General features: G+C 32.5%; 1 protein-coding gene across 11 annotated transcripts in view; it reads left to right on the top strand.

The window, feature by feature from the left end:
• Nucleotides 1-19269, top strand: part of LOC106688163 (calcitonin gene-related peptide type 1 receptor) — a 564568-nt gene that overhangs the window by 518140 nt on the left and 27159 nt on the right. For all 11 annotated transcript variants that reach the window (XM_067052399.1, XM_067052394.1, XM_067052393.1 and 8 more), the window contains one exon: nt 8423-8640. In XM_067052399.1, the coding sequence (XP_066908500.1) occupies nt 8423-8640 (218 nt within the window). The remainder of the gene's footprint in view (nt 1-8422; nt 8641-19269) is intronic.

Here is a 19269-nt window from a genome sequence, read left to right as displayed (position 1 = left end):
CTTATAAAAAACAAATACATTTACACGTTAATAAACGGAAGCAGTAAAAGGTGTTTGATAAAATTATTGTAAATCATTTTTACTCTAATTCCCACGTTTAAAATTCGGACCACTTTTTGTCAAATCTTAGGTTTACCAAGAAAAATGCATTTTTAATAGTAATATGGAACCGTCTAGAAACTAAATAGCACATTATATGCCCACAATCGGAATTGGAACACCGACAATCGACAATGTAACTACAATCGATTGAAAATCACCGAAACAAATTCGAATAATTAATTACGATTTTAAGGGAAAATTTTCCTGCAAGAATTTTTTTTTTTTATTAACGTTTTAATTTTGCTCTCCTGCCCTCTTCCTCCTTGAGCATCTAATACTCTTAATTTTTTAATTCTGCTATTCATGCCTTGGATTACTAACATATTGGAAATTCATTAATCGTTATATCTAAAATTAGTTTCTTTATGAATTAATGATTTCTGTCCTCCTAAGTCAAAAATATCTCTTTTCTCAGCTTTGGACAGGAATTTAGAAAAAATAAAAATTAAAAGCCAACTTAGTTCAGAAAAGCGTAAATTTCACCTGTAATATCCTAAAACTGGGCATAAAAACCTATTTAACTGTTAGGATGGTGCTGGGGAGATACTTTTTTTTATTATTCAAATAAAAAAAAGTATCTCCAAGCTAGAACTTGGAGGGGAAAGAAAATAAATCGCCAATTTTCTGTTAAATTTTAATAACCGAATTTGTTAGCATTCTTTTTTTTAACCACTTTTTCAGAAGTATTTAAGTACTTACTGTGATTTCCATTAATATTAATGTTAATTCATCCTGAAAAAATGTATTACTGATTTCATTTTCTGATCCATACATATAATTATAGCTCGAACATGGGTCGTCTTCATTCCATTCATTCATGCTACTTGTATCATTAGCAACCTTGGAGGCTATCTTACGATTTAATGGTGTCTTAAATAGATGCAGACAAGAAACTTATTTTTGTATACTAGATCTGTCATTTTGTCCGATGTTAACTGTGGTAAAGCATACACTGTTTTAAAAGATTTACCTGAAAATGGTAGGGCGGATATACTTTATATGAACCATTAGTATAATATGGTACTTTATAATGGAATAATCGAGTAGGTTCGGGAATGTTAGCCCCGGGGTCAAAACGTTCATTGTTTGCATTTTATGTTGGAAGCGTTTATCCTAATTCTGTTTATTCTTTAACAATATTCATTTTATTTAATTTTTTGTTTAAAACCTTCACGTGTTATTTTTTTTTGTACGAATGGTATGTTAGGTAGGTCCTTTCCTGTATAAGATACATGTTATTTGTGAATTTTGATTGTATTATAGTTTTGATAATAGTGAATCAATATTATTTACCTTATTAATAGGTGGAATCAAATGATGTTATTAACACTTCTGTTTGTTATGTTATGAAAATAGAGAGGATGAAGAGTTAATTATAAGAAACTATTATATGTATTTATTTTTAATTATATGTATTTAAAAAAACTACAATAATAAATATGAATATTTTTAATTTTAATATCTATAGCAATTTTACATTAAAATAGCAGTATTAGAAAACGAAAGATTCTGTACTTATTTCCAGAAATTTAGTATTGGGAACTGCAATTACTTTCCGGGCCAATTTCTTTGGTTTGTTGGGTAAGTAGAAAACGTAAAACATTTTAAATTAATTTAGTATATATTGTTATATTTTTATTTCTGAACCAAGTATAGTTAACGCTGTTGTGGTTTTTAATGATATGCTAAAATCATTGACTGTAATTGAAAAAAAAATTTAATTGATTTTCATTCGAATAATTCAATTGTAATTATATTTTTTTAGATACTAGTAATTGATACCGAATATTAAAAATGTGCCACTTTAAAACTTTGCTTAAGCACGTCTCCTGGTTTAGAATTAATTTCCATATATCATTTAGATAGACTCACCCCCGATTCGCATACACACATATATCATTGCCTTGATATGAAGTAGAAGAAAAATCACTAAACTCTTCCCGACGTCATGGGGAAAAGTAGAAGAAATAAGTAGCAAAGTTGGAGACGGGGCGGACGGGACTGAAGGAGGCAGTGACGAATACCCGGGATCATGCTATAAGAGAAAAAATGATCAACTGCCTCAACTAAAAGCCTCGCTACTCCACTCTGTCTCTTATAAACTTCCTCACGTTCCTTAGTAATGTCTTTTAGGACTGCCATACACAAATCGACGAACTGCAGGTTAGTCAATTATTCAATGCTGGTACGTTCAGTATACGTTCTAGATTTTATGATTCTCAACTCCTTGCATTTAACCAATAAAAGAAAATGATTTTATGCGATAAAGTATATTTTTTTAACTACTATTAAATCAATAAAACGGTTGTAGACAATAGAAGAAACCTTGGAGGGTGTAAATTTTCAGGGGTGAAATAAATTAAATTAAAAATATCATTGACACTAATGGAAAACAAAATGTTCATTAATTTAGCACAGAGTGAAATTATAAAATCGAAGCCACTGAAAGGTGACAAAAAGCACAATCAGCAAGGTGGGATCTTGAGAACAGAGATAGACGCTAGCGGGGTAGCTGTAGATCGGGTAGCGGGAGCAAGTATTTTTATTAAAAGGGCAGGAATATCATGGTAACACGATTCATTTAGAAATTATCATTCTTCCCAAACGGACAGTTGCTAAATAACTTCATAACTACGTACTTCACAGAATATATAGTAGTCTTGATTTTAAAATCGAAACAATTTTGCTTCTATCTGAAACCAAAATGAGCTGGGTACGGCCAATAGTTTCCAAGATACAGCTACAAAATTGTCCATTTCCTCTCCAAAATTTACCGAAATGTCTGTTTTACTATGAAATGACGTAAAAAATATTCGCTCTATGATGACAACCATACGGAAATATTTCAAAGTGCATTTAATTAACTTTCGTTTCATTACACTATGGAACTTTTAGGCTCAATGTTTCTCTTGATAATGGGAAGTAACTAACAATATTGAAAAGTAAAATTTGAAAAAAAAAAAAAAAATCAAGTATTGGCATAGGCATCGTTCTACCTCAATTATTGGAAAATAAAAAATACAACAATACTTTACATAACTCACATTGTAGAATGTTGGGCAATAGAGAAGTGGACAACAAACAGCCAGCCCATTGGGATAGAGAGGGAGAAGCAACAGCAATAAAAAGCTGTCATATTAGATAAATGAAATAATACGTAGTAATGTTAAGGATATTCTATGAAGTGCACCTTCAACTTAAGGCCAGGGGCTATCTCACTTTAGAATATGCTGGTTGGGTTGATTAGTGGGCTGTACATAATTTATAGAAGAAATTGAAGGTGAAAAAAAAAAAATTAATCAATTTACTGCTGCAAAGAAACATGTGCGAATTCGTTTGGATTTATAGCCTTTTAATTTTGAAGTGGGACCAACGAAGATGGTTTATTGTGCACAAAGATCCGGTTACAGTGGATTAGAAATGAAAAATAGAGTTGACTCACCCAGGTGGACGCCTATGTATAATTAAGGTGGCATCCTCTCTCTTCTTATTTTCTTATCTCCCTGGCAAGCGTCACAAGTTAGGAAGCTAGTTTTTCGAGTTATTCTCGCATGGTACTTAAATTCAGGAGTATTAAAATAATTTTGTGAATCCCACAGAAGAAAAATGGCGCTCTTCTCTCAGTTTCTTTACGCCACAGCAAGCTAGAGGCTCTTTCTTACTATATTGGCCAGATGGGTCACTAAAGCTGCCAATTACTAATATGCATATGCGTATTCGTAGGCCACGTTGTTTCGTTTTTTCAACGAAATAATACAATTTTCATTCAACAACTATTCTGAAACACCTCATTATAGTATAACTAAATATAAAAAATAATTATATCGCTCACTACATTTATGTGATGCCTAACCTAGTTAAGTGGTTTAAATTATAGTAATTACTTAAAATACTTTCTTCCTAAGTAGTAGCTGATGACAGAAACCATTTATTTACTAAAAGACTGAACAGTCAAAAATTCCATCAACATTTTTGTTTCAACTCCATCTTAACTCATTGATACAATTCCTTGTAAGATTAATTAGCCCTCTGTGGATTTATCTTTAATAAGGATTAAGTGCTGTAACGAAGGACTGGAAACCGCGAGGAAATCCTTGCAGTACTTCCGGTTCGTTAATGGAATGTTCTAGGTATTTTCAGGATTATAATGGAGTAGCTACACTCCACAGTTTAAGCGCGTTAAAATTGGATTATGTCTGCATTAGCTACATGCAGCATGACTGACTGAATAACTATCGAAATTTATGTGGGAAAAAAAAGGACTAATAACTTAAATTAACTAGAAAGAAAGCGTCTTAAGGCTGTATCTTCTGATAAAAAATACAAAACATAACTTTTATCCATCTATTTCACATCATTCCAATAAAACACGAATGCTGAAGAAGCATAATTAAATACTACAATACAGATTGTATATTTAATTAGGCTGTAATAGCCTATTATTAAGGTTGACGATCTCCAAAAATAATCCATGAAATGTTCAGTTTTATATCTTGCAATCATTTTAAAGGAAAGCATATTTGTATAAACAGCCTAAAAATTTCACCTTTTTACATTATCTTTTCTTACTCTGAGATTATATTTGTCGAAAGACTTCAATTTCACCCAATGAATTCAAACCCATCCATGTTATTTTTTTTTCTAATCCTTCCATTGATTAAATAAATATAGACAATACACATATATAATAATAAACATAGGTCCTTTCAATCCCTTTTGCTATTTCAAGATTAGAGGTCGAATGACCCGCTGCAGATGTCCTATCAATTGAATGTGGAAGCATCAGTCTGCTGGCGGTAGAAGTGGACCGTAAAGTCCAGACCCCTTCTCTCAGCGAAACTATTATCAAAAATATTTTATAGTCTGTAGGAAGGGCTAAAAACTATAACAGGCAGATAAATGAATGAAACCTCATTTTTCTCGGGCTGTTATAATTTAATTGAACTTCAAACTGAAAATGAACAATACTTTGATAAATAGGCTAAGCGTTTATGAATACAAAAGAATAATTTGTCGAAAAACGCGAGTGGTACGGACAGGCCCAAATTGTTTCCATTTGCATTGTTCAAAATCAGGTTTGATTCTCTTCTGATAGGAAATACCTTTTGTTCTACCATCAGCATTGTGTGGATGGAGGAGTTATATTCCGTGAAATGTGCCTGCTGACCGTTATTGAATGTTTGATTGATTAGTGATGAAGCCTGATACCGAGTGAAGATACCGAGTGAAGATAATTGATATGAGCCTTTATGGCTGCCGAGGCTAGAGGACCCACAGGAGTGGGGTTCATGTAATGTTTATAGATGGCAAGACCTTCATAATAATATTCCTGCACGGATTTAAAGAGGGAAACATCTTCTTTAGTTGGAAAGAGGTCTGAAACCTTTGATTTGGAGCACAGGTCTTTAAGGGAATCGTAGGTCTCGCAGAAGGAAGTGTAACAAAGACTGAGTTCTGAGTACATACCTTTGAATAAGAATATTTTTTCAGGGTCTTTTGCAATACCTCGCCCTTGAGAAGTACATGTTTTAATCTGGGATAAATAGAAATTTAATTTCTCTTTAAGTTTTTCAAATTGAATTTTGATATCCTCTGGTATGTCCATTTTTATTTTAGAGGTGATTTAGAGGTGAATGAGTTGAATGAAAAAAGAAACTGAAAGATAATAAGTGAAGAGAGAGGACGAGAAAAACGAAATTACTTAATGGCGGAATGGAGCACCTTACAAATTCTTTTCTATAAAAAAAATAACTTAAAAAAAAAATGAAATAAAATGTACAATAACAAAATTCGACAACCGGAGGACCATGAGAAAAAATAAATAAGAAAAATATCCGGGGGATGGGACCAAATGTTACGGCGGGTAGGGGTTAAAAGGAACCTTTACTAGCCCAACCGTGAAAAGAAAAGAAATGGTCGAATTTTGTTATTATTGTATTTTTAAATAAGTAAACATAATAAACGGAACACAAAATATATAAGAATATACAAACTAGAAAAAAAAATAAATCTTAGAACTATTACAAAATTAAATGAATTAGACAAAAACAGAGAAAAAAAAGTCTTATTTCACCGGTGATTGGTGGGGCCCCGATTGTGGTTGTTCTGAGTGGAAGTAGATCGACAAAAGGAACGTACGTCCGTCCGCCTTGTCCTCTTGGAGTATGAGTTGAAGAAGTCCGCCCGCCGTGGCTAAGATGATTCAGCTAAGCGAAGATGGCCAGAATGCTGGTAACTACGAGTGCGTAGTGAGTAGATAAAGGAGACGATACGTGTGTGCGGTGAGAAGTTAAGAAGTTGTCTGTCTATTTTTTAGTTTAAAAAACAAAAGAAAGAAGTTGTTTTGTTTTTGACGTTAATAAAAATCACATGTTTCAATAATTGATTTGTGAACCATATGTTGGCCGCAACAGATGGCAATTTCTCGACTACCACGACCAAATACGCTGTATTCATAATCCGATTCAAAATTCAATGCACACCATAAATTTGATGTGTGATAACCCTCAATACCTTTATCATGTTCAGTCTCAGTATTTCTTTTTTTAGTTTATAAATAAAGGATAAGTCATGCGATCTTTCTAGATAGTCAGTGTTTAAAACATTCTAAATTTTGTCACATTGCTTCGTGTAAGAGCTATAATTGTTTTATTGCTTGATGTAGTTCATACTTTTGGCATGTGACTACTTTAAATCTTCGTTGAAGATATCCATTTATAATTAGGTAGAGTCCAAGTTAAACTGGGCATAACACAATATCTATATATATATTTTTGTTATTGATCTAGTCCAAACATTTCACCTTTCCTTGATAAATGTTATTTTTGGCTTACTTTGTTCAAGTCCAACATTCTGCTGTGAGTTCGACCATAGAATGGTATCGTTATTCCACAGTCTTCTAATGGCATTGTTGAGTAAATTGTATTCACTTAGAAGTAAAGAATATTCCAACTACATAAAATCAGTATCTAATGTTAGATATTTTATAAACTGTTCGTTAAAAAATTACATAAACCAATACTAGCAAAAATTTATATAACAAAAGTTTATATTACATCTTACATAATGTTTTTAATTTCAATTTAATATATCATAAAACTAAGTATTTTGACTTAGAACTCCTAAGTAAAAAAACATTAAAAAATAATAATAAAAAGCTAAATTTATAATGAATCATTATCATGGTAAGTCAATTGTATTAGAAATTTCATTTATAAACCATCAGAATACATATAAATACAGTACCTTACATTTTGTACATTGCATTTTATACATTCAAACTTAATTTTCTATTTTAAAAAAAGTAACAATTAGCTAGTGCTATTAATATTTTTCCTCTAATAATTTCATTTTGATGCATAAATCATAAAAATAAAGTAAATAAATTACTGAGTCATAATTGTGATGCTGGAGTGAAAAAGAGGGTGGAAAGGTTAGTCCTATGTCAATCTAAAACAATGGACACTATTTTATACTGTGTAACAGAATAAATAGGAAACATTTTTCAAAAAACAAATTACGTACCAGTTTGAACACTAAGTATTGACGCCTGTTGTATAAGACCTATTACGACAGATTTCGTGGTTAATTCCATCCCATCAATATGTCCCCTCTACTTCGAATTTTCCCATGTGAAAAACTCAATGGGTAAAAATAGAAAAACCTATCTACCTCGAGTACCTTGCAGTATTAAATATTACGATATTTAATCATATATGTATCATATCATATATATATATATATATATATATATATATATATATATATATATATCATGACTACTCATGAACTTTCCATTATTGATATGTAAGCAAATTCGGTATGAATGATACAGATTTATGAAACAAAACAAAGAACTCACTACTATCGTTTAGCTCAAGCTTCCAGTCCTTTTAAATTACTCACTAAGGTTTATAACTTTGACTTTGACATTACTGAAGATTTGCAATCAATCATGCCTGTTGATAGATACCTAATTATGTTGTGAACTCATGGCAGCCCACCCTTTCTAGGTTCTAGAGGACAAGGTGAGATCAATTTGAATTTCTCGAAGAGTAAATTATGCTTAACGATACCATTCTAGGATAAGATACCTCATTAAGATTATACTAATTCCTCTTTTTCTCACCATTTTTCCATACGACGTTTATTATCTCTATAATCTACGAATTCCGGAAAAATATCGGGTTATGTAAGTCCAACAGGTAGCATGATAGCCGGGGGAATTACAAAGAATGGGGAGGTACCATTTCGGCTAGTAATATTACTGCCAGTTGTAAACTTTTACTCAAAGAACAGTGCTATTTTCCATTATTTGCAGGTTTGGTGCCAGTGCTTACATGTTATTCTGCACTACTTTCTTCTGAGCTGTTATGCTTGGATGCTGGCCGAGGGTGTGTACCTCCACACTCTTCTGGTGTCAGCCTTCACCAGCGAGCAGAAGTTAGTGAGGATACTGACTGTCTTCTCTTGGACGGCACCTTTATTCTTCATCTTCCTCTATAGTGTTCTCAGGCTGGTCTTCGACGACACTGACCAGTAAGTATTTGTCAAACTTATTCAATTTTTATTTTATTAGTATTTTATTTTTTTACTACTGCCTTCTTATTGCAGATGTGAGCTTCTGCAAGAGTATATGTCCTATATCTCATGCCAGAAGTAACATATTAATAATTATGGCCCTTCACTACTAGTGAAGATATTCACGCAGTCCTACTTAAAGCAAAGAAGCTATTTTTTATAAAATTCTAAAAAAATAAAAATTATTTATTCCAAAATTAATTGTCAGTTAACAAATCATAGTAATGGTGCAGTAGTCCCAATATTTCGGTCATAATCATTGGAATAACAAGTAAAATAGTAATTTGCTTATTAAAATAAATATGTTGCTTTTAAAATTTAGTTATTTTATTTTTAGTTAAATTATTTTTAAAATTTATTTTAGCACAGAACTGGAAGATTTGAAAAATATTATATACTATTGTATATAACTTAAGTATCCGTAACTTATATGATATACTAAAATACATTATATACTATTGTATATATGATTTATTTAAAATTCATTATGTAGTATGGTATACTATCCTTTGTACTATTATATTTTGCTAGGATTGTGCCATTTTCTTTGTAATTGGCAATCAAAATTTCGGAGCTTTTAATTTAATATTAAATTTCACTTCAGAAAAAACATAACAGCCTAAAAACCAATATCTAATATCCTTTATTACAATATAAAAAGGATAATGCTACATAAATACTGTAGATTCTGGAAAAGAGGGCTTGATTATAATGTTTAACTTTTTTAACATCTTCTACCCCTGTTTCACCCTTCTGAGTTGCCCTGGAGAATGAATACCTCTTGACAGTTAATTCTACGTGAATTCATCTTCTCTTATTTCTACATGAACAACCAGCTAAAGAGTTTTTGGTGTCTTACGTTCATTTACGTTTCCGTCTACTCATTAAGAATCATAGTGGATCAAGCATTTACAATACTTTATTAGCCTGAACGTATGATTGAAAGGGTGCACTGCTTTAGGACCACGTAAAGTGGATATTTCCTGTTTTAAAACTAATCCATTGTTAGATAACCGAATAAAATTGACAAACTTAGTTATTTGTATAAGGATGCCGGTATTTTATATTTTAGTTTGATATTCTTCCACAACTTTTTTTGGATACAATATTTGTACTGAATTATTATAGTAAATTTGAGTATATTTACACAAATTATTTATCAGTAATCAAGATCGGCTATATTTTATTTGAGTACGTTAGTGAATTTTTAAAGTTAATAATTTTTTTAAGTTTGTGTGCGAGTTAAGGACTTGGTAGCAATGCCGAAAATGGAAAGTGTTCTCGTGTTTGGTAGTTTAAAATTTTAATAGGTTTGTTTAAAGAAACATTTAAGAAGGAGTAGATTGTTTTCGCGGAATCCCGTAGAATTTCAGTTTTACTTTTTCAACAAGTCATTTTTTCATCCGAGTTTGAAAGCAAATAATCCCTTTTTTAAACCCCGTCCTTTATACAAACATTGCTAATTTTCATTATATATTCTGTCTACAGGGTTATGAATAATTCTTATTTAATATTAAACAAACATTCGAGACCAATCATACTGGATCTTAAAATTATAAGTTAATTTGATTCAATTTTAATTATAATAATAATCATTTTATTTTTTTAACTTTTATAATATTCAGAAGAAATTTATTTTATTTTAATCACCAGGTCTTTGTTAGTCATATACCAAAGTTAGCTCAAGAGAATATTAACTAAGGGAGAAAAATATATTTTAACATTTTTGGTATCATTTTATGTTTTGTGTTATATATGTATATGAAGCCATAAAATGGACATTTCTAGCATATATTTTCACAAAGGGACCAAATAAAGGTGAGTCTTAATAGTCACCATAAGTAAATTTTCCAGGCATATATGTTCTGCTGACATTTATTTTCTCTTCAAAGTATGCACTGCAATGAATAAAATTATTGGAAATTAGTCGTATCCATTGGCTAGCTTAAAGCATGCCATTGAGGCGGCTTTAGGTTCTTAGTCAGCTGATTTGGCATATTTTGGTCAAGCACTGGCGCCCAGCACTTATATATAGGTTGCAGTCCTTCCTTACTCTGCAATAATCCTATAACCTAGTGTTACCCACCCACCTGTTGAATTATCGTAATATTCCGTGAACAATAACAAAAAAAAAAAGTAAATTACACATTGTACACAGAATGAAAAAGGAAAAAAAAGAATTCTTATCAATTAATAAAACAATTGAAACTTATAGGTTGACTTAACCTTAACTTAAATGCTTAACCTTAATAACTATATTTTCATTATTATCCAAAAGAGTATACAAGTGAATAAAAACAAAATAAAATTTAGTTCAAACCCCACGTAGTCCTTGAGTGCACTCCCGGCAGACTATAAGGTTGTTTATTTATTTCCTTTCCGTCTCACCTTCCCCAGAAATTTTAGGATGACACCTGCTAAAACTCTCTTATCCAGAACGTGCTGAAGAAACGTCACTATATCCCCACTTCTAGTGTTAATGGCCGTCCATTGAAGTAGAACACCATAATTTTGAAAAACACATACGATGACATTTCTCATATGGTGCTATTTTGGTTCAAACAGTAAAGACAGAGGACCTTTTAACTATTACTATTTCACATTGAACAATCGTAACGTATTCCAAAATCAAACTGTCACCTTCACAAAACCAAAACCCACTCGTCTGAACATACGTGTTCCAAAATCAAAACTGTCACCTTCACAAAACCAAAACCCACTCGTCTGAACATACGTGTTCAAAATCAAACTGTCGCCTTCACAAAAACAAAACCCACTCGTCTGAACATATCGCTCGTGTTTTGTTTTTCCCATGACAACCGTAACAACTCTTGTCTACACAGATCTAGCCAGTGTTTTTATTTCACCATGACAACCGTAACACCTCTTGTCTACACAGATCTAGCCAGTGTTTTTATTTCACCATGACAACCGTAACACCCCTTGTCTACGTAGATATCGCCAGTGTTTTTATTTTACCATGGCAACCGTAACACCCCTTTAAATTATTCAATGAAATAGACCGGAAAAGATCATTCGGATAGAAAGAGAAAAGCAACATGAACAACATTAAGTCACATTTGAAGAGGACTGAAACCAGGAGGTCCTCTCCTTCAAATCAAAAGTAAAGCAAAAAAGGCCACGCCCATGGTTTTTAGATTTACGTAGATCCTAATGTCTGCTATAGTAATCTGAACTGTCACAGAAGGCAGCCAGTGATTGGCTCATACTATTTCACTACTCTACCCTGGTCCAATCATGAGGCTTCACATTTCCTCTCAGCTTACTCCCAACAAGACTGGAATATTATTACATAACATACCAATTATCATTCAACATTTCGTCTTAAAGCTGCAGTTTGCACGCTATGACGCGCCTCCAATAAATAATAATAGTAAACTGATTTATTCTTACGTCACTTGTTATTAGAAATTTGGAAAATTTTAAGTACAGTACCCGAATTTTTCCATTTCCAAACTTACGATGGCATTGTGTGGACGAACGCCACCATTTCAAACATTGGCAAGACGAATTTCCGTCTACCAATTTGGAAAGACGTCCAAGCCTGAATGAGAGAAGCCTGTTCACAGAAGTGTATATATTAATCATCTTTTTATAATTTTACCGATCATAATTGTTTGCCTGATGCATATTTGGTGAGGAAAAGGTGGACTTGAATGGATCAATATGTGTACATAATGTATATTGATATATATGATACATTGTTAGTGTAAGTGCTAGGACTGTTTATGTTAGGAATAAAGGAAAATTGTTTTTTTGGGTTTTTTTTTTGTTTGCTCAAGATGACTACTTTATTATCCCCACACGAGAATCTTATCCGTTCAGGAATGTTTTCTACTACTGAAAATGTAATATTTTTTTATCCGTGAAATTTCAGAACATGACATCCACAACCTTACTTTTTTCCAGTCATTTCCTGCACTTAATTAAGCCCACCATGGTACATTAACTATCCTGTCGTTCTTACAAATTAACCCTTGGAGCTAAGTTGGTCCCTGATATCATATGCTAAGCGGTCTCACAAAAACCCTTTCCATCCCAGCATAAGGGAGAGATTTGCATATGCTCTAGTGCTGCTACTCAACTATTACCATACGTATAATGTTACAGTAGAAAACCAAAACTAAGTCTTTTATCATCAGCTCCTATCCAAAAATCTTTGATTCCTCTGGTTCTTTCTATAGTTATAAAAATTCTGAAATTTCATTCGCTTGTTCCTGTTTATTTCCCCAAACAGCCATCTTTTTATTTCTATATTATTAAAAGTCATCTTTAAAAAAGAATAAAGATTATACGATGTATAATATAATGAAAAATAAAGGATACTAAGGAAGATATAGCTCATTGATTTTAAAAGCTGACCAATGTGAATATTTAATCCATGAAAAAACCTAACATTCATTTTTAATGAATATTTTTTAAATTAACTTAATATGTAGTCTGTCAATAACACACAGATACCATTTTGGGTTTACTCGGATTTAAAACATTTCTTTATCCCTGTTTACATCGGGACCTGCTCGTGCTATACTGCAGGTGTCCCGAGTGTAATCTTATGATTATAATTAAAATGTGTGGAAAAAGGGGGCTGAAGGTTGTGAGACACTTTCTACTCATAACAACATGCATGTATATTTTGTTTTATTTATAACGTTGATTCCCTAGAGGGGGAGTTATGGTTAATGTGTTAGTTCAGTTTGATTTAATTATCTATAGTAATATAAGAAAGAAACAAGTTTGGGTGGTCTCTTGGCATAACTAATAATGTGCTTATCTGGTGACATCTTCGCCGCCGCGGTGACGTACCGTAGTCGCTTCCCTCGTATAGGTGTCCTGTGGGCGAATATGGTGAAAACCATGTATCCTCGCCGAGGTGTCAGAAAAGACGTCTTTCCTCTTCAGTGGCTGGCCAGCGTGTCCTGGAGCCTGGCGTGATGGTAGGGGTAGGCCAGGTCCTAGCTCGCATAGTGCATATGCTGGGGCGGCATTGCAGTCGCAGCGTCTTCGGAGCCTTCCGGTGTCCGCGGAAAGGGGGGGATCAGAAAATGAGACCCCCGACCCCAACTTTCTATAAATCCAAAAAAAGAATGGAAAAATCGGATTACTTAAATCCGACAATCCCAATACTTAAACTTTTGACATATGTATTCCATTAGTAGACAAAGGAAAGTAATGTAACTTATTTTATTCGAGTTACTTTTTAAAGTAAAGTATCCAGAAAAAGTTTCATCTCATGATATATATTTTTTCAAAGCCACTTTTTTCTCAACAGATGTGCATCAGGCAAATAATAATAAATAGTAAAACAATGAAAAGAAAATCAGTATACACACTTCTGTAAACAGGGTCCCCTTTTTCAGGCAAACGCGTCCGGACCGGAAATGCGTCTTCCCAATGTTTGAAATAGTACCAAATGCTTCGTCTATCCAATATTTTGAATAGAGCCAGCGTAAGTTTAGAAATTGAAAATTCTGGAGATAAATTAAAATATCCGAAATTTCCATTAACAAGTGACGTAAGAATAAGTTTAGCTCTCCATTATTATTTTAGGCGTTTCATAGCGTGAAAACTGCAAGGAGTGACATCACATTACACTGAAATATTTCAGAGATGGTTTTTTAAATACAAATTGAAGTGTTGAAATGTTGAAATTAAATATGTATATATCTAAGTCTCATATTTTATCCGAGTAGGAAACGATCACTGAAAAAAATGGTCAAGGCGATTCAACATCCAACGTGGTTTTATAGATAAACCATAGTGCCATATAAATAAAATCGAGAATTATTTTAGGATTGGTCTAAATTCAACTCCCGATTTGGCAAAAAATGAAGTGGGATTTAGGTTTTTTTTATATACATTTGTAAAGTTTTTTAAAAGGAGTTAGTAGTCCTCTGAAGCAACGTAAAAGTACTTATATACTATGGTTCTATTCACCATAGAAAACATGAAATTCAAGTTCTGGGATACCTATCAGTTGATCAGTAGAATAATGATTATAGATATTTCATCCTTCCACAGATCTCCAAAAATTTATCCCATACCCATCAGTAACAATTTGTCCTTTCTTCTACAGATACTGATGTAGAAGGAGCAAATTACCCCGAAGACGTATTAGAGAAGGTGTGACCCCCACCTTTCATTACCTCCGGCGAGGTCCATTACTCTTCGGACTCCATCAATTTCCTGAGGACACTGTCCTTACAGTTCTTCCTGCTCCATTTGTATTGTTTAGCATTACTCGTTTTCTAAATATGTCTACTTAATTGCAGTTCTTCGCAAATGCTATGGATGTGTGGTCACTAGCTTTATAGTGGTCCAATTTCTATATTCAGGGTCAAGTGATAATGAAATTAGGGACAATTTTTTTTTTTTTAATACACTGTGGAGGTCGCATTCTACATGAGGCAATGGTATAATCTCATAAACACGAATTTTATTGAGCAGCTTGGTATGTATAGTGTGTATTGATACTCTGTATTAAATATTATATGAGTCATAATAATTAAAAATGAGAAAGATAAATATTTTAAATGCTGAATACAAAATAAATATGAATTTTTTATATTGTCATAAGTGTTATTTGTTACCTCGGACTCTGCAACTACTCACACCCTTTGTTCATTAAAAATATAACTACACCAGTAGCTGCTACATTATATTCACCTTTATACATAATAAGATATCAAACACATAATATTACATTAATCTTATATAAAAAAAAACTGTAAAGTCGCAAAGATATATTCGATAAAACTGATATCATTCTGCTGCTTTTCGATCATCTCAAGAACTGTTTCTATACCATCCAAAAAAAAAAAAAAATGAATTTTGATGGTCTAGAAACAGTAGATCCCCAGTACCATGTACTGAAAAAAAACACTATGTGAATTGTAGTAGTACAGATTTTCAAACTGCTTTATGTCGGCTGCCTCCTTATCCCAATTCCTCAACAACACTTTGAAATTGTTAATAAAAAAATACTCCTAACACACGAAGGGTTTTAGCTTCAGTACTTGGTACTGAGGAAGTACTTTTTCTATACCATCACCATTTGATATTATTAATTTATTATAACAGTTCATAATGATTCAAAAATATTAATTTTTAATAAACGATAGTTACCATAAATGCATTATCCAAAATCTTCATAAATTAAATCTCAAATCGAGAACACTTGGACTTGACAAACCCAAGGGGAGACAAAGAAGAAGGTTAGATAGAGGAGAACCATTTGATTGATTGAAGTGCCAAGTGGATCATAAAATTGGTTCTTTGTTTGGTTTTCTCCATCTGTCTGTGAGAACACTTCTAGGAAGAGCTCTGCCATCTGGTCAACATCTTGAGGACCTCCTATATCTTGATGACACTCCAAATAGCTGCCCTATTTCTTATCTTGACGTACCTATTATGTTGGAACACTTCCGCAACACATTTATTTCAAATTGTAACAACTAAAACAATTGTATTGTAATATCAACAAAAATGTGTCTTATATTTCATGATACTTCACGTTTATGTTAAAATAAATTATCATCGTGTTATGGTTACTGACCTAGTATTAATGATTTATAAACAGTACGTATTAATGATGCATAAACAGTGGTTTATCATACATAAATACAAATATCGATTGCTATTGTTGGGAATCTGTTCTTTCAGCGTAACAGGCGACAGACAGAGAGTAATTTAAACTACAATATACTTTTTTCCTCTAGTTGGCAAAATAATATATATAAAATAAAAACATTAAAAGTTATCTAAAGAAAGTATCCTTTCTTGAAATAATTTAAACTATATTTTCTTCCAGTTGGACTATTGGAACCATCACAATAATCAGATTACCTTATACTATTACAAGAACAATAGATAAATTACTAAACGCTCCAATTAACAAAAAAAACAGCAATTAACAAATAAAATGACTAAAATTCGTTGTTAATTTAGTTTCTTTTTTTTCAACTAAACAATAGTTACATCAAAGTGTTGTTAAATTACATGTTGTGATCCCATACTATTGTATCTATCTTTATTAAAACATGATTTGATGTGCTTTTCTGTTTATTTCTAGTGCTAATTATTTTATAATGGTACACGGCTTGTTTTGTGTCATTTTTACAGCCAATGAATTGCTAATTGGTCCTCAAGAAGAATTGGTCATCTAGAATTTTAATCATGGCAAATTTAAAAGCATTAAAATCATTATCAAGCCATATTTGGGAATTTATATAATATTTAATTTGTCAATTCTAACAGATAATACAATCTACAGTGTTACAGGAATATTGCAAAAATTCATTAGACTCAGATGGATACATCTATGCGGTCTATCTAGGGATTGTGATATTACCTTAAAATTAAAGATATTTATGAACATAAACTACATTTTCAAAGTATTAATTCTAAGTTCATTAATCATGGTATACCGTTATAGCTAAGATATCTGAAGCATTCCAACAGCTATCCCAGGTTACATACCACCACTTCGGAATTGAATGGGACCTGCTACGAAGACCAAGACTGATTACAGTCCGCCTCAGTGGTCACTCACCGGTAGAGTGATGTGTGGCTGGAGCTGGAAAGGTCAGTTGGTGGCTGGAGGGCCCTGGGCGAGATGAACGCTCCTATCCGCAAACGAGATACAAATAAACCGGGACATTTGTCATCTGAATGTTGCATAAGTACCAATCTGTTCTACATTTGTATTCCACACTCAACCCATTTGATTATCAACCTAGTTGTTTGAATTTATGTTTAAATTCGAAGTGAGACATTTTTGCACGTCTAATTTTAAAATCAAGGTATGGTACTAAACGTCGCAATATTAAAGATATTTAAATTTTTATTTTGGATAGGAAAGTAAATAAATACCTTAAAATACCTAAATAAATAAAGTACCTTCCTAATACCGCATCCTCTTTTTCTAGTGAAAACTTATGAAAATAATCACCCAATTTGCGAATCGCTCAACGACTTTTTCACAAAAGTATCTTGAACTATAGGAGTTATAGTTACCCTTTTATTTACGGTGACACCGCATTACACCGAACCTCTTTTCCAAATATAAAAACGATTGGGGTCTCTCCAGGACGTCCATGGTATTCGCAGTATATGGGTTTCTGATTATTTGATTTAAAGTGACAGTTTACGTTGAGAAAACATTTCCGAAAAGTACCTCCCCAATATGTAAATCATACTTACCAGAGGTGGCTCGTAGAAGCGGAAAAATGAATCTTAAGAGATAAGGGGAAAAACTGTAGGTAAAACTAAAATGTATGCCAACATAGAACTGCGATAAATGAAATCCGAACCTCTTAAGTATAGGATCCATTTTGGGTGATGAGTGACAGTTATAATAATAATAATATTCTTTATTTATTCTGGAATTGATCCCTTTAGAATAATATACAGGCGTCAGAATTAGGCTTTAGAGCCTTAGAGTGAAATACAAAATAAGAATGAAATTATAGAACGTCATAAAACATAATAAAATAATGAATTTGAAAAGATTAAAATGAACAACATTAATTAACAGAATATATAAAATAATAATAGAACAAATAAAGTGAAACCATATGTCATATCATAAAACATAAGATGACAAACACAGGAAAAATTTCTACTAATATACATATTTAAAAGAAAACGAAATTCTGAAACATTAAGTTTATATATTTTCTGTAATATATAAACTTTGTTTGTAACAACCAATTCTTATTCCTCCAAAATTGGGTGGACAGAAAGTGGTCGAAGATACGGAATTTGAAGGTTGGAAGGGTATTAGAACTACAAAGGAAGAAGGGAATAGAATTAAATAGAGATGAGGAACGGATGAGGAAAGATCTACTAAAGGCTGCGATTCGATGGGCAGTTACATGTAAGTGTGAAGGACGTGAGCGGGTATTGCGGGAATGCACTGAGGATTTAAATTGAAGGATATCAGAGATGAACGATGGACGGCGGGATTGGATACCTTGGTAGAGGAAAGAAGCAAGAAAACATTTACGATAGAAGGAGAGGTATAGCCACTTCAATTCTTCATAAAATCGGGTGACAGAGATTGGGGACCCCAAAGATGAATCGTACAAAGCAATTAATTACCCGTTTTAATTTTGCTTCGAGATACCCAGAGACACCCCCGTAAACCACACATTTATACAGCATACTGTAAAAATCTGCAGGTACATAACAAAAGGAACAGTAGACATACTTGACAAAATGGTCGGCGAATATACTTTTTGAGAGACAAATCAGCAAATGTCCAATCATTTGTTTAGTAACTGATTTGATATAGCTGTAGTAAAGTCATTTGTTCTGTGAGAAAATATTCACCCTGAGTGAAAACGAGAGTACTTACGAAAATGATGTTAGTTTCAGCTAATCTAAGTTAATTTTTTTTTACTTGGGAATATTGCGATCTTAGCAGAAAATATTATTTTGGAATTCCTGGGGATCATACACCATCACCTGCATGGGAATTAGCTCGGATATTATTCATTGTTTTATTTATTTATTTTAATATGTGGACCTGTCGATTTGTGTTTTGACTCATTTATTCATTAAATT

Source organism: Halyomorpha halys, unplaced genomic scaffold (assembly GCF_000696795.3).
Source record: "Halyomorpha halys isolate HHAL.00 unplaced genomic scaffold, Hhal_1.1 Scaffold41.1, whole genome shotgun sequence".
Classification (NCBI taxonomy): domain Eukaryota; kingdom Metazoa; phylum Arthropoda; class Insecta; order Hemiptera; family Pentatomidae; genus Halyomorpha; species Halyomorpha halys.
Note: the sequence above shows the minus strand (reverse complement) of the source record. Positions and strands in the feature narration are given on the sequence as shown.